The sequence below is a fragment of the Mesocricetus auratus genome, unplaced genomic scaffold (genome assembly GCF_017639785.1).
Source record: "Mesocricetus auratus isolate SY011 unplaced genomic scaffold, BCM_Maur_2.0 Super-Scaffold_100019, whole genome shotgun sequence".
NCBI classification, from domain to species: domain Eukaryota; kingdom Metazoa; phylum Chordata; class Mammalia; order Rodentia; family Cricetidae; genus Mesocricetus; species Mesocricetus auratus.
Window position 1 is genome coordinate 31027530 of NW_024429200.1, and position 22021 is coordinate 31049550.

The window sequence follows — 22021 nt, forward strand, 5'->3', positions numbered from 1 at the left end:
AATAGTGATTAAAGTAGCAATTGGAGCTGCGGCCATTCTGTTGGGAAAGCACAATAGTGTCTTAAGTGTGACTGTGGTGACAGGGAGCCAACAATTGAGTCCCTGCTAATGGCCCAACAGGGGAAGGGCTTGCAAAGAAGCAGTGAGTGGTTTACATTACAATGGGATTGTCTGAGAGCTGCTCAAGTGTGGTCAGGAGGGGAGGTGGGCTGGAGACAGGAGGGATGATAACCATGGAACTGTCAAGGGCATCTTGGGGCTTTCGACAAGGGCTGTGGCAGCTAGACGCAGCCCACTGAAGCAGACATGTCCACGGGCTGCCCAATGTTGATTGACAAAAAGGAAACACAATGAGAAGATAATTGAGCGAACCAGGAGGCCTGGACAAGTGTCATAGGATCTGAAAGTGAGTCCTGGGAGCCATCAGAACATTGGCTGAAAATACTCCTGCCTTCACTCTGATCAGAGCTGAACCATTCTATGGAGAATAAAGCTTCTCTTAGAGTGTGTGTGTGTGTGTGTGTGTGTGTGTGTGTGTGTGTGTGTGTGTGTGTGTGTGTTGCCTTGATTGGCAAATGTATTGAAAAATAAATTGCCCTTGACATCAGATGAACTTGCACTTTGGGTTGCACATTTCCAACAGACAGCATACCCACACATTTTCACACTGCTTTTACTGCACGTTTGGGTGTATAAGGCAAAACCATCTAGAGCACTGTCCAGATCCATTGTGCCATTTGTTCTAATCCTGTCCCTTGTGGCATTTTCCCCCTCCTAGCCCGGGCTGCAGCCAATGACCATGTATTGTGCGTAGTTGTCATGCATTAGGGAAACAGAGCACAAAAGTTTGAGGGAACAAAGGAAGCGAAATGGCCAGTGTGGACAAGCGAGTAAAGAAATGTCCTCCCTGTGAGGCACTGCTGGCCACATCAGTGCGTCTGCTAAGACTTACACTCTTGCCAATGACATCGCAGCCCCAGTGGTTTCTTCACACAGGACAAGCTGTTCGGACCTTTGGGCCTTGGTATTCAAGCTTCTCTTCTCACCAAGTTGTACATGACTTGGCTTCTTCTTTTCCAAGTTGTTCATGACTGCCATCTCCAAGAGAGGACATCCCATTCACTGAAATAATGATCTGATCATTTTCTGTCTCCTTGTTTAAATGATCTGTCTGGGCACATCACTTGCTGACAATTTTTCTTTTCCCCAGTATCCGAAATATCCCAAACAAAATCTTACACATGGTAGACACTCAAAAACCATTAGTTGAACGAATGTACCGATTTAATGTCCAGAAGCAGGGAGTCATTAAAGATAATGGCAATGCTGCGCAGACAGGCTTTATGCAATAAAATACTTCAGAGCTTAAATCAAGGGACGAAGACTCAGTGAAGAGACCTGGGGTTAGCGGGATGGCTCACAAGTAAAGGCACTGGCTGCCAAGCTTGACAGGGTGAGTTTGATCCCTGGAACCCATGGGGTGGAAAGAGAGAACTGCTTCTTTCAGTTGTCCTCTGCCCTACACAAATGCGCCCAGGCATACCCATACCCCCATGTACAAAAGATATCAATGCATTAAAAAAAAGTTTAAAACCTTGATAGGACATTAGAATATTGGTGAGTGAATGTACACTCATATATTTTAATTTAATATTAAATGTTCACAACATGGAAAATACGTTTTATATTTTTCAGCTCTAACCTACTTTTATACACGATGTTGGTTAAGAAGGTACACATACCATAGTCAGACTGTAAATGCAACTTAGCATAAAAGGATATTCTTAAATCTGGAGTGCCCGGTGAAGTTGTGTGGAAGCAGCAGTAATTGATTGTGGCTTTGAAAGGACTCCAGATTTCTGAGGGTGAACAAGTAGGGAGAACAAAGATTGGACGGGAACAATAAGCGAGCTGGGGACCCCGAGGAGCCAGCTCCAACTGAATAGAAAGTGCATGGTTTGCAGATAAGGAGAAGCAGCCGGAGCGAGGGAAGGAAGCATCGCGTTTTTAGATTACTTAAAATCAAGCAGAGAGGCATGGAGAAAAATAAGGAACTATTATAAATTCTTGACAACAAGGGTAGTATGATGACATGGGTATTTTAGGAAAATTACTCAGCATGGGGAGTGAAACTAGGCTGGCAGTTGGGGATGTAACACCAGTATCCATCTGGTGTCCGGGGCAGACTCCAAAGTCAACCTTAGCTATGCTTTGCCTGGACACAGCCTTAGTGAGTATCTTCTCCCAGGCCTCCAGGCAGCCATCGCTAATCAATCTGCACTGGCCCTGAAGCCGGCCTGCCTCCCTCTGCGTGTCATAGTGGAGAAATGAACACAGGCATGAGGGTAGAAACGCCAGGGAGGCCCAGCAGATAAGAGCCTGGACTTTAATAGTTCTGAGAATGTAAGAAGGATAAAAATCTTGAGATACTCCTGTTGTGTTGGTAGGTTTGTGTTTTAGCTAGGGCCCAAAATAGAAGTCGTTCTGTGTACGTCTTTATTCATTGTTAAAGAAATGTTTGCTTTCTCTTTCTGGATCTCTGCTGTTGGTGTGCAGTTTGTAAGGACTTGCTTCTTTAAAACAAAAACTTCCCTTAAATATTTAATGAACTTTGAAAACAGTAACTCTAGCAAATGATGTGCCAACCAAAACAAACAAAAAAATGGCTATTGCCTGTTTTTAATCTACAAAGACTTGGGGAGGCACCTGCTCTGTCCCTCCGTGGGCGTTAAGCTGTCAAAATAAGTTAAGATGCTATTTTGGTTTTTTTTTTCTAAAAAAAATAGATTTTTGTTATTCACTATTTTTTTTAAACTGGCTTTTACATTGCAAGATAGCAAACACAATTAAAATAAGATGCAGTTGTCTCAGCTCGGGTGGCAGCAGGGAAGCCTTTGCTATATCCGAGTGTGTGCTTCAGGCACAACAGTGTCCGTCTTAGCCACGTGCTGTCCTTGGAAAGTGAAGCTCACAGTGACCAAAAGGCCTTTTCTGAATAACTTATCCCCAAATGGGAAACATAAATCAGTGGCAAATCAACCCTCCCTTGTAGGCTGTAGTTCTGGGGTCTGTGGAGAACATTGTTGCCTTACCCTGGACAATTTCACCTGTGTCCTCTTGAGCTGCACAACCTCCGGCCCCGGGTGTGGTTGTGGCAGGGGGATGTTTTTACTGATGACTTTTCTTTAACATTCTCTTGTGTTCCTATTTCTTTCTTTCTGTCTGTGGCTTATGATGAAGAGCTTACAAGACCCCATGAAAAAGCTAGTTGAGAAGGAAGGGAAAAAGAACACGCCGCGGAGGGAAAACCCGGAGGCTGCGTCGCAGGAGCCGAGGCAGTAAGTTCGGGGGCCCTTCATCTTGATGCATGCGTCCTTCTCACAGGTAAGGGTAGTGCAGTACACATAGCCAAGCCCAGGAGACGCCACCGACACACAGGGGTCACCATGTCCTCACCACCCTCCTGCCTTGTGAGGGGCTTAGAGTCTGGAAAGGCAGGTGTCCTGTGCGCCATGTCCTTTCTGGTTTGTGACCATTGTCATCGACAGTCACATCCTAGACGGGACCCCCCCACACACACCTTTTCTCATCTAGAAGTCTACGGTTTATGCAATTGTTTAGCCATGCGTGTAGTCTAAAAATGAGTGGGATTGTGGCTTTTTCCTCTCACTGCTCTCAGGCTTTCCTTTCCGCTCTCCTCTCTGAAGCAGAGGCTAGCCCAGAGTACAGGAAGTGGCTCCCCTGCCTCCATGTCTCCCCTTCCATCCTTTAGAAACTCGGCGAATTTGCAGTGTGGCATTGTCTACGGAGATGAGCAGCCTGTGGAATGCAGTTGCTCTGGACTGACTGACCCAGGAAAGCACAGGAACCCATTATTCCCCATCCTATTATTCCCTGTCCACACACCTCCAAAATCTAGATGACAGCCTTGTGGCTAGACAAGCCGACATTTTCAATGTAGTTCTAAGACACTTTTGGACGTTTTTAGTGCCATAGAAATATTTGCTCCCAACATTATCCCCTTTTTAATTTTTAAGAAAACCCTAAAACATTTCTCTGGTGCAGAACATAGACAAGTTTTCATAGTTGAACAGACTATAGGCTGCGGTGTGGTTCTGCACAATGGCTTCCTGGCAAGGGCATCTAGTGACTGCCTGCTGCCTGCTGGCCAATATAGGTGCTCTCCATGGAGCCCCTTCACACACTAATCCTCTGTGTAATCGCTTTACCCATGCACACATTGTTAGAGGATGGATTGAGGCTTGGGGAAGGTACAGTACTCTGGGAACCCCATGAGAGGCCGCACCAGAGTAAGTCCCGCAGAACTTTGGATCGTGTAAGTGAATGCAGTCCAAAGAAAGCACTAGAAGATAACTACACAGGACTTTCTTGACGTGTTGACTTTCACAAATTCAGTTTTCTCAAATCTTAACACTTCTTCTTGAGCGCTCACCAGTCACTATTTTAAATTGACAGTGAAAAGAGAAAAATTAGGAGGAATTTTGTTCAGACATAGCAGATATAAGCTAGGAAGCACCAAGTGAGCGTAAGCGTGGTGAAGGATCTGTACAGTCCTGGGACTGGCCTATTCTGATGAGCAGGTATGTCTGTGGGTTTGGGGGTGACCTTGCCCTCAGCCTTCTGTGTAGTTCAGCCTCTCCTTTAGTACCAGCAGTCAGGGTTAAGCATTGCCTAGCCATCCCTTTCGATAGCCTTTCACAGTGGTAGGTAGCTATGTGACTGCATGGCAGTTATCCCTAACTGCCCATCAGGATGTCTGGTGAAGCCATGCTCATGGATGAAGATGCTGTAGAATGTTGCAAAAAGCAAGTGGTGCTGTTTCTTCCTGAGAACATAGATGCCTCTCTGTATCTCCCTCTCTCTTCCCCTACCCCTGTTGTGTGGGGGGAGGGGTGGGTTGTTGAAAGTGAAGGAATAGATGTTGCACCACACACACAGCTATACCATAAATATGAATTTGCAGAAGTGTGTAACTCGGCCTTCCTTTTATTTTAAGGTTAATTTCTTTGGAGGATGAGAACCAGCACAAAGAATCTTCCACTTGTCAGGGTAAGTTTTAATTTCTATTTAAATTGCTTCAGAGACCCTACTGTAATGTACAACCACCAACTTGTTTCTCTTTTTGGTAAATTTACCTCTTGGCTGCTTTCTTTGCCGTCTTAAGAAAAGACTCTATTGACTTGCTTCCTGTAGTCTAGATGTCAGTGATGTCCGCCCTTTAGCAGTGCCAAGAGACTTCGTGTAGTTTGAATCAGAAACTGCCATCTTGCGTGATGTCAGCACCCTCAGATTCCCAAACTGCTCTGAGTAGCCCTAGCTCCGGGTCTTGATGCAATCTTAATATCACATCCTGGGTGAGGCCTGGGGTGATTTGTGGGCGTTCCTCACTGCTGGAGACAGGAGAGCTCAGGCTTTGCCCTTCCAAGTGAATCCAAGGACCACATTAGGGAGTGGTGCCAGTTCCCTCAAGGTAAACTGAAGCCTGCCTTAGGAGGGGGCTCTGCACCTTGGGAGGTGGCACTCTGATGTGGCATTCTGCTGCCTCCAGCTCCTGCCCTGCTGCCAGATTTTTTTGTTGGTTCCTTACCAGAAAGATACAGAGTGTGGGAAATCATGGTAAAATCGATATGTCACAATGCTGAACCCTTCACCAGGAGTTAAAATCTTCATAGACAGAAAGGTGGTTTACATTATATAGGTCACTAAAGATGTTATGTTCATAACAAAAGTCACAGGCCCTCCCTGGGACACACTCGCATCTTCCCTGCCTTGAGTGAGGCTAGGGAAGCCTGCCCAGGAAAGAAGACATGTTAAGCAACTCCTAGAACTTTCCTTCTGCTTCATTCTTCTTCCTTCCTACTTTTCCAACCACTTGACACACCCTCATCCCCCCCTTTACTCCTTCCTTTTCTATTTTCAGTCTGCCTTTCAGTAGAAAATAGGAAATAAAAAACCAGGTAGGTGTGGGTGATACATGCCTCTAAAATACATCTGTGCTTGGGAGGCAGAGGCAAAAAGAGCATTGGAAAGAAATTAAAGGTCATCTTCAGATGATTTTTACTTCTGAGATGTTTAATAGCACTGCTTCTGTGGCAGAGAGCTGCACCAGCTAACACTACCCACCACACACAGCCAGACCTTCCTGGAATGAGGCTCGCAGCCCACAGGAGAAGCAGATGGTGGCAACTGCTCCCATCTCCAGCTGTTACAATGTTGGTGAGAGTTACCCAGGAGAAGGGCCGCACTCTGGGTGTGTGTTACGGGGGCCTCACTTAATTGAGGGAATCAGGGGAACAAGCTAAAGCCAATTGCTCTTGTAAGACTTGTCACAGGAAAAGATAGAGCCTGCACAAAGGAATGAGCCAGGATGAAACAGGTGACATCAGAAAAGCAACATTCTAGAGTCTGAGGAAAAGTTAGTAGTGGAGAGGCGGAGCCTGATTTTGTCACCCTAGAAGAGCTGTCTGGATTGATCTAGAATGCCAGCCTCCATGCCCCTCTGTGAACCTATGGCATTAAACCATCAATGTTGTATGGGAATCAAGGTCACAGAGTAGAACATACTTAGTTCTTCAGAAAAGTGTGAACTCTGATTTATTATATTCATATAAAAGCTTCAAACCTATATGACTTATACAGATTTGTACAGTATGTGACTATAGAAAAGAGAATGCCAGTTTTCCTCTTTCCTTGTATAATTTAACTGGGTGTGATATTTGCATAATATTTTGAGATTGTGAATCCACTATGACGAAGTGGCATCTGTCCTTTATTCTGGAACCTTATAGAAGGTCTGGTGAACATATGACCAAACTGAGGTTGAGGCTGTCCTATCACGTGTGTGCGCATGCATGTCTACCCACGTGTTATTGCTTAGTTATTGCTTATTGTGAGCCACAGTTAGTTCACAGCATAACCGAGTTCAAGGCACAGAGGTTTCCCATGTGCCTTTGCCCCCACGTATGCTACTCGTCACTATCAATGTCCTATACCAGCGCGGCGTTTGTATAACCAATGAGCCTAAACAGAAACACCCTTTACCACCCCAAGTCCACAGCTGACATAGCATTCACTTCTAGTGTTCTATATCCGATGGGTATTATAAATATGAAATGACCTGTTTCTTCCATTAAAGTGTCATGCAAAATATTAGCTGCTTCCAAGCCTCTGTCACCACCTACTCACCTCCTTACCCATGCCCTTAGCATCCACTGGTCTTTTTATTGTCTCTGCAACTTTCCTCGGAATTAGCGAATACAAGGTTTGCAGTCTTTAAAAAAATGATCCTTTATTGAGAATTCAATATTCCGTTTTTCATTTAGCCAGGCCCATATGGTTAAAATTTGTTAGTGATACCAAGTAATAATCGATTACTTCAGTCATTCACTTTTCCATGGGTGGAAAATAGATCAGTATAGTAAAATATTGTGTAAGTTATCTGCCAAACAAGAGATTCATTGGATATTTGGAATTTAAATTTAATTAATTAACTTGCAATTCCAAATTTAAGTTCACTGAGAGCCAGCAGCTGCAGTGAAAGGTAAACTGAGGACCACTGCTTTGTATGAGAGTCTAGATTGTTTATCCTTTCTGACAGTGTACTTTACCTCACACACAGTATATAAAAATGTACTGCTGTGGGCTGGTCATAACTAACTACGTATGTTGTATTTCAGCTGAAGATGGGAAAAGTATCTTGTCTTCTAGAGACAAAAGCTCCGCACCTGATGCATGCTCAGGTAATCTAAAGGCAGACTTCCCACTTTTAATAATTTACTCAAACTCCAAAGGAAATGGAACTAGCTGATAATTTATTTTCTTTCTCCTCTCTTAAGGACCAATAGATGAACTATTAGATATGAAACCTGTAGAAGGTAAGATTTATATATTCTTTGAACTTTATAATTCGATTAAATTTTAAAGTTCTCTCTTTTTTGGTGGAAGAAAATTCAATAGTTACCTTCTTAATAGCTTTCTAGTCATAAACAAAATTTTAGGTAGCATCCATTATAAATTACCTTACTTATGCTCAAGCAATACATAATATATATGTTATTATTGTTTAATTAGACAATGCCTTTAATCTGAAAATTATAACAAAGGTACTATGTTGTTAGAGAAAATGTAACTTTCCAAATGAGTTACATGTGGATTTTGAATTTTGATCCTCCCGTCCATGATCTTGAGTAATTTGCTTCATATACAAACTCTGTAAGCCCCAGGTGTTCTTGCCTATAAAATGGAACCAAACACAGCAGCCTCTCCAGGTAACCATCAGGAATGGAAATAAACTATAAAAGGCTATTTTGTCGTTTCTGGTGCAGGGATTCTCTTGGAATGATGACTCCTAGAGAAAGGAGGAATTAGCAATTTTCTCTAGATGGTATACTATGCCGTATGTTCATTGAAACTTAATAAACCAGACTTGGATATCTTATGCTGACTACTAAATATCCACCTAAAAGAGAGCCCAGAATCCTGTATTTAGACGATACTTATGGTACTGAGTGGCCTAAGAAAACTGAATAGTTTTAGCGTAATCCTAGCCTTTGCTTTTTCATCCAAACAAAGGTTTCCTTTTAATGATTTAAGAAGAGTCCAAAATGCCCCCGAGACTCTGAGCCAAACATCAGACCATCCCTTGACCTGAAGATTGGCATTCTGCCTTGATTATACCAGTTTCTTACAGCAGAGAAGCTGACCCAAGCCACCCTGTGGACCTCAGTTAACCAGGTTCAACTCAGTCTGAACTTAACCTTCTAGACTGTGTGTTGTTGTGACAGATGCTTGAGAGAAGAGTTTGAAGGAAGAAAGATTTATCGTGGCTCATGGGTCCAGTCCATGGTCTGCTGGCTTTTTAACTCTGTGGCAAGTTGGAAACATCACGGAGGAAGGGCAAGGTGGAAAAAAGCTGCTCGCCTCATAGAAGCCCGAAAGCAGATTAACAGGAAGGAACCAGCATCAAGGCACGCCCCCAGCCAGCCACTTCCTCCAACTCAGTCCTTCCATGGTTCCACCACCTCCCAATTGTCTACTTAAAATTTGACTCTATCAGTAGGTCAACTTGGTTAGGCAAAGCCCACATGGTCTAGTTTCCTCTGAAACACAGATACTCCTAGAGGTGTACTTAATCATCTCCTAAGTGTCTCTCAGTCTTGTCAAGTGAAAACTCAATGTTAAGCTGGGCAGGGGTGGTGCACAACTTTAATCCCAGCACTGGGGAGGCAGAGGCAGGTAGATCTCTGTGAGTTTGAGGCAAGCCTGGACTACAGAACAGAGTTCCAAGACAGGCTTCAAAGTTCCACAGAGAAGCCCTGTCTCAAACAAACAAACAAAAAGACCCACAAGCCCCAGCATCAAGGTATGGGCTGAATCCACAAAGTATTAGAGAAAAATAATCTTGTAACAATACAGTCATCACAGTTTTGCCATGAACTTCCCAGGCCTTGGGAATATAGACCCAAAGGCGGGAGTCTCCATGCCTTATTAATGTCTTACTGAGGGCATCATGCTATGCAATATTTCATCAAAGTCATGTGAGATTAATAAACTAGAGACCTGTAGCATGAATAATAAAAGCCCAGAGACAGATATTGGGTTTCAAGCAGAAGATCAGAAAAGCAAAGCAGCCAAGCCACTAGAGACCTCTTACCTATACCAAGGCACAGACCAAAGCAGAAGCAGTCCTATCCTCAGAGTGTCTGCAGACTGCTCTCCACCAAACCTCAGGCTGCACTGCGCTGAGCTCCTGCCTTATATTCTCACTAGTGCTGGGATTAAAGGTGTGTCATCCCCCCCGTGCTGGGATCAAAGGTGTCAGATGTTTCTCTTTTAGACTGATTGAATTTCGTGAAGCCCAGGTTGCCCTTGAACTCACAGAGATCCGTCTGCCTCTGTCTCCCAAGTGCTGGGATTGAAGGTGTGGCCGCCACTGCCTGTCCTCTATGGCTGACTAGTGACTTAGTGTGTGTGTGTGTGTGTGTGTGTGTGTGTGTGTGTGTGAGTGAGTGAGTGTGTGGCTAACTACTGGCTTAGCTCTGCCCTCTGATCTTCAGGCAAGTTTTATTTGTTAGATTACAAATAAAATATCACTTACAAAGCCATACCAAGTAATGAAATGAATAAGTAAAGAGTTAGTATGGGTTGCCATACATAACCCCCATTTTTGTAGGGACTTTCCCCCCTCAGATTTAAGAATAAAACATTTTAATGGAATAGAAAATATCCTTTATAAATTATTTTGGAGTACTGAAGTATTCTAATCTTACCAAAATGACATGAGAATAGCATAACAAGCCCTAAGTATCTACCACCCAGTTTCCACAACTCTTAACGTTTACTGTTTTCATAATTATATGCATGCACCATCCTATTTTAACGTTTACTGTTTTCATAATTATACGCATGCACCATCCTATTTTGATGGATTGATATTCCTTTCAACCCCAGCATCTCGTTTATGTTGTTTCTTTGTTTACAACTCTTAAGTTTATTATTTTAGTAGACGTGATTTTTGAATAGGTAGTACGTTTGCACTAGTATATAAGATAATAAGATATTATATTTTAAGAGCTCACCCCATTTCTGCACACAGGCACACACTCCATTTTGACAACAAAGTGCCCCTCCTCCACCCCCATCCTCCTGAAGCTTTTGTGCTCAGGCACAGAAAATGGGAGTCCATGTGCTTGCTTCCTCTCCCTTTATAAGGGGTAAAAAAGATGCAGGGCTTTATAGAAAGTTTTTTTTTAATTGATAGACTGCTACAACCTTAGCCCCAGAGCCAGAATTTCTTCAGAGAACTGAACCGGGAATGCATCACCTATTATGTCTGCTGGCCTTTGCCGGCTCCCGAGTATGCCAGGGCCCATTGGATGAAGATTGACATTTACGTATTGAGAGCAAGTTTCATGCCCCATTGCTTCTAGGTCTAAAGATGAGGCTGAATGTGCTCTTCCCTAATACAAGTACTAGTTCTCTGTCAGAAAGATGGAGTTGCAGATGTTCCCCATCACCCTGTCCCTTTATCAGTACTGTCCCGTAGAGCCCTTTGGTGGGGGGGGGGGCTGTCCACTCTCTGCCTCTTCCATGTTTTCATTCCACAAGGTGGTGTCAGCTCTAAAACCACAAGTATAAAGAGGCTCTCAACACATGGAGAACTTGTGGTGACTAAAGAAAAAAAATGCCCACTGCTCTGTTCACTTCAAAATGCATGCCATTTAAAAACTGCCTCCTAAGTTCTGGATTAATGCTGGTTATAATACGCAAAACATTAGATGGGAAGAAATAAAAGCACTTAATCCAAGGACGGCTCACTTTATAAGACTTGGGAGTTCTAGCCCCAGCTCTGCCTTCTTCTGATAAATGATAAAGTAATAGAAAACCAATGCTTGACCACAGAGTATAAAACTATTTTAGTAAAAAAACGAGTGACAACCTGAGACGTTGAAAGTCACCATATGCCACACACGATACGTGACCTTCATTCATGAATTACAGCGTGTAGAAATCTTTGTGCCTCAAGTTGGAGCCTCCCCCCAAATAGCATACTACTGAGCGAAAAGATGCCATGGAAAGCAGAGGCCTTTACCAAAAACACAAAACAAAACTATTGTCCTTATTACAAACACGTGTTAGTCTTCTTCCTCTGTTACTGCCTGTGTTTCTAAATTCTGGCCAGATATAATGACGACAGGCCATTCAGCAGCTAACAGAGGTCTAGGTGAGAACCTTTAGCCCATAACAGTCATGTGTTATCCTACGGTGCCTAGCTTTTCCTGGGTCACTGAATTGTCACCTGACTATAAGTCATGCTTATAGTCAAATGAGAGATCTGATTGCTTTGCCTCAGGAGACACAGTGACTAAGTGCTAAATTCCTTATCTGCTCTCATACACTCCTCCTCCCCCTCAGCATTCTGGGAAATGCTGGTGACCTGGGTCACCCCATGAAATCATCATATACTTTTTCTTTACACATGTTAGGCAAGCGCTCTACCACTGAGCCACCCCCCACATACACACAGCCCAACAGTAGTACACTTTTAAAATAAAATACTGAAAGCAGGAGTGTGTCAGCAAACCTGTAATCCCAACACTCTGGAGGTAGAGAATTAAAGTTCAGGTTGTTCAAAGCCAACTTTGGCTGCATAACAAGTTTAAACCAGTGCAGTCCACATGAAACTCTGCTTAACAAAACCAAATAAATGATACATTTTCAGAATCGTGTAGTAGTGTGCTCTACATGGAATTGTTCCTATAGAGATTCTGAAAGACTTGGTCTAACCCTGTTGTGAGAGAGGTTAGTTGTTAATCTCTAATACTAGAGTTTAGCATGGGGTTTTAGCAATCAGGATTTCTGTGTATGCCAACTCAGGTCTGGCATTCTTAGGTTATTCTTTTGTTTTTTCAGAAAGCACATTTGGCTCCTCACCCCCACCCCCAACCCAGCCCCTGTCGGTTGGGATTTTTATTTATTATTATTTTTAAACCTGAAGGGAGTTTTTCAAACAAGGGAGAATTCCAAACAAGAACAATCTGTTAGCAGAGCCCGAAGAAATGTTTTTCTGTTTAGATGGTGTGTCGGGTGGTTTTCTGCCATCCTCCCCCTCTGTCCTTTGGGTGACAGGAGAGTAGTGTTGGTGTTTGGGGTTTTAGAGGCACTGCAGGCCTGTGGCCTTTAAGATTAGTCATTATGTGGGGTATGGGGAACAGGGAGAAACCCAGAGCAGCCCGTCTTCCTGTTTCACACAGGTGAAGGTAAATCAAGTGACATTTCTCTATTTCTTGTTCTGTGCTCTCGTTTTTTCTGTCTGTGTAGTTATTTCCATCTTCTGTGCCCCTAATTTATGCTGAGGTCATGAAACTCCTGTATGACTTCAAAAGCGCTATCTGAACCAGCTGTGGCCAGTTCTCCACGCTCTGCCTAAACTCAAGTTTCCTCCACATTCGAGCTCTTACAAGCTAGAACTCACCAGTTCAGGACCAGTTCCTCTAGGGAATGTTTCCCAGGCCCCAGGCTTCTTATTTCTGAGTGTTGAACAAGGCAGGCATATAGAGTGTTTCGGGTTTCCTTGGCCATTCTGCCTCTCTGTCTGCATGGTATTCGAAGAGCATTCTGCCCATAGAAAAGCCTCACGTGTTCACAAAACCCCTTCTTATATTAGTTTGTGTGTGAGATCTCAATCAATTCTCTGTCAGCATATGTGTGTGTGTGGGGGGGGTCTTCCTAAGTTCTGAAGGAAAGGCAATTGTCTTCTACAGAGAAAACACTGATTTGTGAGTCAAGGCTCCCAGGCCAGACCGTCTGTAACTAATAAATCACATGAATTTGGATGGGTAATCTAACCTGAGTCTATTTTTCCTCATCTGTAAAATGACTTTAAGGAAATAGTTTCTAAGATCTCTTTGGTAAATAAGTAAATAGTGGTTCTTCTCATTGAGATCAAATAACAAATTCCCAGGCAGTAAATCAGTATTAAACAGGGTACCTTGGCTAAATTATGGGCTTCCCAGGAGGCAGCATTGTTAGGTGGCCCAGTGGCACTTCAGTACTGGCAGAGCATGTGGAGATCCCTTGTGCCACCATTGGGAGAGGTACCGCTTTATGCTTGAGCTGTCCCAAGGAGCATGCGCAAGTTTTTGAACAAGGAGTGATCTCACCGTTGGCGTCCGCAAAGGTGCAGGGTAGGAGCCGTCTCCTGGAGCTGCAGCCGCCTTACCAGTGTGCAACCACAAAGGATAAGATAAGAATTTGTGGTCAGGAGTTGGAGAACTTGGATTGGAGACAGCCTTTGGAGACTCTAAGCCAAAGGAAGTTGTGGCCCACAACGCGGTAGCAGTCTTTGTTGGTCTTCGTGGGTGGACATTCTGACCAGGCTTCTCCCAAGGACATTATGGCATCTCCGTGGTTTTCTTTGTCTCTGGTTGAGTGGCACTGTTTTCAAAGAAGATAAGAGGAGCTCAGTTCTCCTGGGCCTACTGACAAGCTCAACTTCTCAAGTCCCAACTTGTCTGGTTATGGACCTAAACCAGTCCATTTGGGCTTGTAATTAAGTTTCTCTGACAAGTTATGCATAGTAATTTCAGGCATCTTAATTATCAGTGTAATAATCGGGAGGTTTCTGTGTTTTATGGTTCAAGTCAGTGCCAATTTCCTTGCTTTTAGCTACATAATAAGTTCTCTTACAAGAGCACGGTTCACTGTGCAGCCTGCTTTAACTATTTAATAGCCAGGGTGTGATGACTTTTTTATTTACAGCTTTTCTTCTCTGCAATTTTGTAATAATAAATTTTAAAACAGAGAAGTAAGCAGAATGCTAAATAATAGACCACATTCAATGGTGAACTTCAGTAGAGGTAAAACCTGAATCCATAACTGACCCCAGAGGACATTTTCTCAGTTCTGTGACTACCATGCCTGAGTTTGGTAGGTAAAGATTCACTTGCTTATAAGGACAGAAGCCTATGTTGAAAAGGGTTAGGTTTGAAATGCACGTGGCCATGTAACTGAGGGTGTTGAGCAGTTCATTGGTTCAAGCGAGACCCAGGGGCTGGCTGAGTGCTGTCAAAATTCCCTTTCTGGCTCTTTAGGTCATTTTCCTCAGGATATTGGCTTTGTTTTCACTAACAGCCTCTGATTTACTTCTTTGGATCAGAGAATCCCAAAGAAAGATGGGTCTTTTTCCATCCACCTTTCTTAGAGCAAATACAGGGAAGTCTGTAGCACGTGTCATTCCCCTGGTCAGTCACTGTGGCCTGAGAGATGGAGAACTTCAACCTGCTCAGACACACACACACACACACACACACACACACACACTCACACAATACACTCACACATACACTCACACACACATACTCACACACACTCACACACTCACACATACACTCACACACACTCACACTCACTCACACACTCATTCACACACACTCACACACATACACTCACACACATACTCACACTCACACACACTCACTCACACTCACTCACACACTCACACACACACTCACTCACACACACTCACACACTCACACACATACACTCACACACATACTCACACTCACACACATACTCACACACTCACACACATACACTCACACTCACACACATACTCACACACACTCACACACACACTCACTCACACACACTCACACACATACACACACACTCACTCACACACACACACACACACACACACTCACCCCGGAGTGGCGGCGGGTGATACGGTCTGCTGAGGGCATCTCACCAGGATCACAGAGGGAAAGTGCTTCTCAAGGAAAAACACCTGAAGGAAAGGAAAGGCTGCCAGTTAGCAGAAGCCACTGACATCTACGCTAAATACCAAGACATGAAACCTGAACGCTAAACATGAAATGGAAGTTTTATAATTGGCTTATGTGTAGAGGACTCCATGTTTATGGTCTGTAGTTCTGATGTCCTCTGTGACCTTTGGGGGATCCCAGCAACACCTCCCCAAGCCTGGCTTCCGAAATAGATCAAAATGAAATGACTGTCAAAGGAACAGGTCTTGCTAAAAGATTCACTTAAGGTCCCACTGAATAGGTGTCACTTAACATGGGTTTGGCTCGGTAATCATATGGCTTCAACCAGGCCCAAAAGAAACCAGGAGAAATGGTTCGGGTACTCCATTGTCACCAGGAAATAGGAAGTACAGAGGCTTGTAACCGCAGGTTAAGAGGACGAGTCTGGGAAAGACTGAAAGAGAGAATTCATCAGTAAATTCCTGTGTTAAGGGCCACACCTGATACTTTGCGGGTGCTGTTCTTCAAGCTTCTTCCTGTAGGCTGGGTACAGGAGAGCAGCTGTAGTGTACTCTCTGCCTGCCTTACCTACCTGCCCAGCCTGGTGGCTCCTCAGAGAAACCTCTTCACAGAACCAAGTTGCTGTCTTTTTCACCTAGTATGCCTACAGGCTATGTCTGTCTAGAAACATATGTCTTTGATAACATAAACAATAAAAATGCTTAAATTAGGCACTTGTCTGATTAAAGTGATGTTTTGCCACTATTTTAAAACCACAGCAATATGAGTTACTAGACTTTCCCCATCCCTGATTTATAGCCAGTCTGCTGAGTTCATAAAAAAATCCCCTTAATCTCTAGATCTTTATGTAATGTGGGTAAAAACAGATCCAGCAAAAGAACAGAAAGAAGCTTTATTTAAAACAATAACCTGATCGTCTCACTTGTCATGGTCATCAGAATTTCAGTGTTGCTCAGAAAAACATAGGAACCATGATGTTTTCCTTTGCTTCATGGCTTATAATAAGAAATGTTTCAGTTTGCAAGTGGCAATTAGATCCCACAAACAAAGCAACACTTAATACATCCCTCAGCCCTTGGTTCTTAAAATAGGGGCTTTCCATGGGATTTATGAGAGTCATGTCCCTATTTTCCTTGTAAATAATGTTCAGTGTTTGGTCAGTGTTCATCTAGGAGAATGGTTCTCTCTTTGTAGCCATCTGGACTGATGACTTGGTGTAGTATTCCCAGGTTCCTGACATTCCAAGCAGGCTATGGTGTCTACTGTAACCTCAGAGATGACTCATTGGAGCCTCAGAGGGTGACGGTCTACTGAAGGTGGGTTGGACCTGGACTCCCCTAGGTCTAGGGCTCATTGACACCTGTCAGTGCTTATGTCTGAGGCGCACGAGGTGAACCCCCTGCATCAGACCTGGACTTCCGACCTCCCTCCCCGTCACTCTCTGACGGCTCCTCTTAGGCAAGCAGACCCACCTTTCCTTACTTCTTGCTGCTGTTGTTGAAGAGACATCTGTCTTGGGTGTTGATGCTCTCCTGACATACTCCCCTGGGCCAGGGCGTGGTGAGGTTTCTCCCCAGCTTGGGTGGCAAGACAGGCTGCCACATGGTTTGCTTGCTGCTCCAGCCCAGGCAGCATGGATTGAGGGTTTGTGTGGGAAGATTTGGGAAGCCTTACAAACAAGGAGCTAAGATCACCAACAGCTTCCAGTCCTGGCTCCGTTTCAGACCTGGGGAATGTTTTGTCAGATCTGCTTTTATGTTGAGGGAAAACACAAGCCCTAGATAGTGCGTGTGTGTGTGTGTGTGTGTGTGTGTGTGTGTGTGTGTGTGTGTGTGTGTAAAATATTTCATTGCAATTCTAATAATGCTCAAAACTGGATTTGCTTTGGAAGAACGGGGACAAGGGAAGATAGAATTCAAAATCTGTTTCTGAAATCTGTTAATGAAGTGTCATGGGATACATTTCTATTCTGATTACCTTTTCTTATGTCTGGCCATCATTCGGTTTGTCCCAGCCTAGCCCCCATGACAGTTGTTCCTGAAACTCAAGCTCTCGGAAGTCATGTACTCTGTGTTCTTTCGCCTCCACCAGCTTGCCTGGGTTCCATGGCAGGGACCCCAGACGCAGAAGGTGTTGACAAGGATGACCTGCTGCTGTTGAATGAGATCTTCAGTGCTTCCTGCCTGGATGAAGGAGAGTTCAGCAGAGAGTGGGCTGCTGTGTTTGGAGAGGACCGGCTAAAGGAGCCAGCCCCTGAGGGGGCCCAGGGAGAGCCAGAACCCAAGCCCCAGCTAGGCTCTGGATTCCTTCCTTCGCAACTTTTAGACCAAAACATGAAAGATCTCCAGGCCTCTCTCCAAGGTATGTACCACAGTGACTAGAAACTTCTGTTGTTTTGCTTGTTTGCTCCCCCTCCCCCTTTAATGCAAAAGTTTATTTGTTCTTTGTGGTTTTGTCTGAGTATGCTTTCTGTATTTTTACTTTATAGCCAATATCTTATTTTTTATTATTAGTGGTAGTATTTTTTTTGCATCAAGTGACTTTTTAGCTGAACTCTCCAAATCACACCCCAACTTTAAGATGTAGTATCAGGCTCAGTGGGTTTCTCATAATTTTTCCCCTCTGTCAGTACTTTCTTAGGAAAGTTAGGAGAGGTCCTCAACCGTGCTTTCTTGCTCGGGTTTAAGGCAGTTTTGTGGCATGCATGATAGGTTCTTGCCCTTGCAGTTACAACCCTGTGGCCTGGCCACCCCTGACTGCCTGTACCTGCATCTCCCATATATCCATGAGATGTATTCCTGTAACCTACCCTCCTGTTAGGTACTAAGTGGCATTTCACTGGACCTTTTAACTTTGTCTCTTCCTGTGCGTTTTCCTTGTTCTTGCTCTCTCTACACCTTGACCTGTCCCTACTCATGTATGCCCCAATTCATCAGTTCCTGTTCTAACTCCAGCACACAAACTAAACCCCCATGGCAGCCTCAGAGCAGACAGAGTTTCCACCCTGATCAAAAGCGCTCTTCAGTCAGAAGGGTGCAGGGTGCACCCGGGCTCGGCAGCAGGCCACACGCTGGTTGAGCATTGCTGGCGTGTCCCCCACAATGATTCAAAGTGCAAAAACAAAGCTCAGTGGTGAAGTCTTGGGTTTCTAAACTGGTCTTGAGAAGGAAAGCATTTTCTTCTCTGGTGAATTTTCTCTCCCTCGTGTTACATAAATCATGAAGATAGGAATTACTCTTGGTAAGAAACGTTGGAATTCTTTTGGTCTTTCTATGAACTTAAGCTATCTCCCTAATAAACAACATGTTTATCTGGCACTTAAGGTGGAGAAGAAATGGCAGAGCAGGAATGATTAAGTAATTACCGGCTCTTGCAAGCGTAGGTCTTGGGAAATGAGATCATTCATACAGAAGCCAGTGGGCAAGACAGAAAAAAAAATCTTCCCCTTTTTAGAACTACCTTTTCCCTTTTATTTTCCCCGTGAATCCTTTTTTGTAGCTGTCTCATGTGTTAGCAGGCATGGCATTGGAGACCGTGGGGCAGAGAGGATGCTACAAGTGTTCCTCTGCTCTCTGAGTTTCACCTCGTCCTGTCCCTCACTGGGTGAAGCCCAGTGAGCAAGTCTGTCAGCTCTCTTGATGTTTACCCTAACACTCTTGTAGGAGAGGACCTGGCAGGCCGGGGGCACTCCAGCGGCCAGTCCCTCAGCCCACCCCTGTGAGGTTCTGTTGTCCCACGGCTGTGCTGCCAAATGATCCTTACAAGGTCCCCAGCTTTGAAGGCCCTGGTGCCCTGCTGCTACAGCGAGCAGTGGTGACTAACAGTTACTGCAAGAGCGAGAAGGCAGGCCTCAAAGCCTCTTCCTGGACAATGTGTGAAGATCTCTGGTCAGACAGAACCCCAGAGCTGTAACACGGGGTGACTGTGGGCTTTGCGCTTACTTCAGCCTGAGAGGAGGCATCAGACCACTTGTGGGACAAAGGAGGGAGGTGTCCCAACAGTAAGAGAGAGGTGCAGGGTGTGACCTGTGTAGGGAAAGAGGTTCCCCAAAGGGAGGCCATTCATTTCCCAGGCCAAGAGTCTCATTTGGTGCTTTGGCAAGGTGTCCACTCATTAATAAGCACCTTCCGGGTCCCCCTTCATGGAAATGCATCTGTGAACAAAGCAGGCAAAGCTCTCTTGCCTCCCTGGAACTCGGTTTCTAATGGGGAAGAAATACGGAATGATGAACAATGAGAAAATCAACGCAGTAGGTCATAGAGTAATCAGTGATGGGCAGGGGAAAATGGAGCTAGGGAGAGCTGGTGTTGTGGGATGGCAGAGTAGCTACACAGGGTCTTGCTGGGAAGATGAGAGCCAACTTGACAGGATGAGAATTAGCCACGCAGACACCTGGGTGGATAACTTTGGTTGACCCCATAAGGTAAGAACATTCATAGCATGACAAGGTCTGCAGGAAGAACGTTTCTTGGGGCTGACTGGACAAGTGTGAGAGATGCTCCAATATGAAGGACAGACACCGTTGTAGGCTGGTCCATATATTCCGACAGAAGTGTTCACAGGGCCTGTACACACAGGGCAAATCTCCGCTTCCTATCAGCAGCCATGTTGAAAGCCACCATGGCGTCTTTAGCCACCAAATGGTATGATCTGCTTTGTAACTTAACAGCATTATTTTGGTTGTGAGAGGCTCCTTCTTCCTGAGGGCTTATAACAAGACCAATGTAACCCAGTGACTGTGGAGTTTCCTTTGCTTTGTAAATGGGTACCAGCAGGATGCCTCAAGGATTCAAAATATCAAGGAAAAAATGCCTACATGGTTAAAAAACACACACACACACATACATTGTCCACCTCAGCTCCAGAATCTCAGTGAGAGAAGCTTATATGCTACCCAGTGCTGCCCTGATTCACGGAACTTTCTAGATGCACGTGATATAGACACAGGAAGGCTGCTTGCAGTAGCCGAGCACTTTGCAGGCTTCTGTCAGGATTCCTCTCATCTCCAAAATAAGAAAGGATGAATATTAGCCTAAGATTTTTTTCACTGCATCCATAGGTGAATAAAAAGTCCATCTAATATGTATGAATAGTTGTACGTATATAATAGTTTAATGATGACTGTTAACCCTTGGCCACATTATATTAAAATGGATTCCTCTGGTTAACCAGATCATGTCATAATCTGAATTCAGTAACTACTGAACCAGTTAGGAAACTAAACTAAACATGGGGACTTGAGGTAGGTTGGCGTATTGGCTCAGTGACCTGTGTGGGAAGGAGTTGAGTCCAGCTTTTCTTTGCAGTTGACCTCTTCCTCCTCACACTGCAGCAGTGGCAAATCTCTCTGCAGCCTCTGGGTTATTACTTCATATTTCAGTAAGTGAGGTGTCGGTCTAGACTTCTTATCCCAGCAGCATCTTATCTGTGGGTTGACTCTGTCTCTGGGAGGCAAAGGTGTAAAATCAAGTAATTCTGTGACTCTGCCAGCTATAGACGTAAGACAACATCAGCCCATGCTCATGACAGCACACGCTGGGTGCCCAGCACTGTGCCCTCTCCTTACCTATGTCAACTTATTCATTTAACCTGCTGCTTCCCGGGCAAATGCTATCGCTGTCTACACTCTAGAGACTAGAAAACGAAGGAAGGAAGCAGTTTGTTAGCCCAAGGTCACTCTCCTGGTAAAGGCAGCCAAACATTGAACCTGCGCAGTCTACCTAAGGAGCCCATGCCCACCACCAGGACTTCTGTGCTCAGTGCAATATCTGATAGCATAGGTAGCTTTCTCCAGACCCTTCAGGCATCAGCCCCCACAGGAGTATGGCTTATAGTGACTGTGGGTCTCCTGGTTTCACACAGGAATTGGACACCAGGACACCGGGCAGACAACAGGATAATGGAGTTATAGAGAGACAGGGCCCTTATCCAACAAAATCTGGATGATGATCCAGAGCAGACTGTTAGAAACTGGGTAGTCATAGGAGTCTTTATAGAGAACACTTGTACTTTGTTTCACCATCATCCTGGAAGGATTGCGACACCTGCAGGTTCAGGAGGTTGGAGGACAGAGGTGGAGGGCTCTGGGTGCCTCCAGTCCTTAGCGATTCCCATGCTTTCATTCTTCACCTGCCCTTCTCCTCCTCTTTCCCTCCCCCCTTCCTTCTCTTCAGTCTTCCTTCTCCTAGAATGGCTCCTGCCTGCCTTCCCTCTGGCCTCTCCTTTATTCTGTCCTCCAGTCCCAGGAGTGGAAGTGATTCAAAGGAAGACAACAAGTGTGCCTCCCCTCCTGCCTAGTCCAAGCCGTAGGAGTTCACAACCAAAATTACATGTCTGATCAAGTCATTTCAAAATTTTGAAGAATTCATCTTAGCTGAGATTTCCAAGTTTCTGGAGTTATTATCCCGATATGGGGTAGCCTAGTTTGTTTTCTATCTCTGTGATAAAGACCATAATGAAAAGCAACTCATGAATGAAAGGGTTCATTTCATTTTACACACCCACTTGACAGTCCATTACTGAGGGAAGTCATGGCAGGAGCTCAAACGGGAACCTAGAGGCAGAACCAGGAAGGACTACAGCTTACTTACTGGCTTTCATGGTTTCTCTCTCTCTCTCTCTCTCTCTCTCTCTCTCTCTCTCTCTCTCTCTCTCTCTCTCTCTCTCTCTCTCTCTCTCTCTCTCTCTCCTTTCTTCTTTCCTTCCTTTCTTCCCTT

General features: G+C 44.6%; 1 protein-coding gene across 4 annotated transcripts in view; it reads left to right on the plus strand.

Moving 5' to 3' along the window:
• Ica1 (islet cell autoantigen 1) overlaps window positions 1-22021 on the plus strand; it is a 135863-nt gene that overhangs the window by 105108 nt on the left and 8734 nt on the right. For all 4 annotated transcript variants that reach the window (XM_013122683.3, XM_040728552.1, XM_013122682.3 and 1 more), the window contains exons 9-13: window positions 3241-3338; window positions 5018-5070; window positions 7698-7760; window positions 7857-7895; window positions 17397-17666. In XM_013122683.3, coding sequence (XP_012978137.1) covers window positions 3241-3338; window positions 5018-5070; window positions 7698-7760; window positions 7857-7895; window positions 17397-17666 — 523 coding nt within the window. The remainder of the gene's footprint in view (window positions 1-3240; window positions 3339-5017; window positions 5071-7697; window positions 7761-7856; window positions 7896-17396; window positions 17667-22021) is intronic.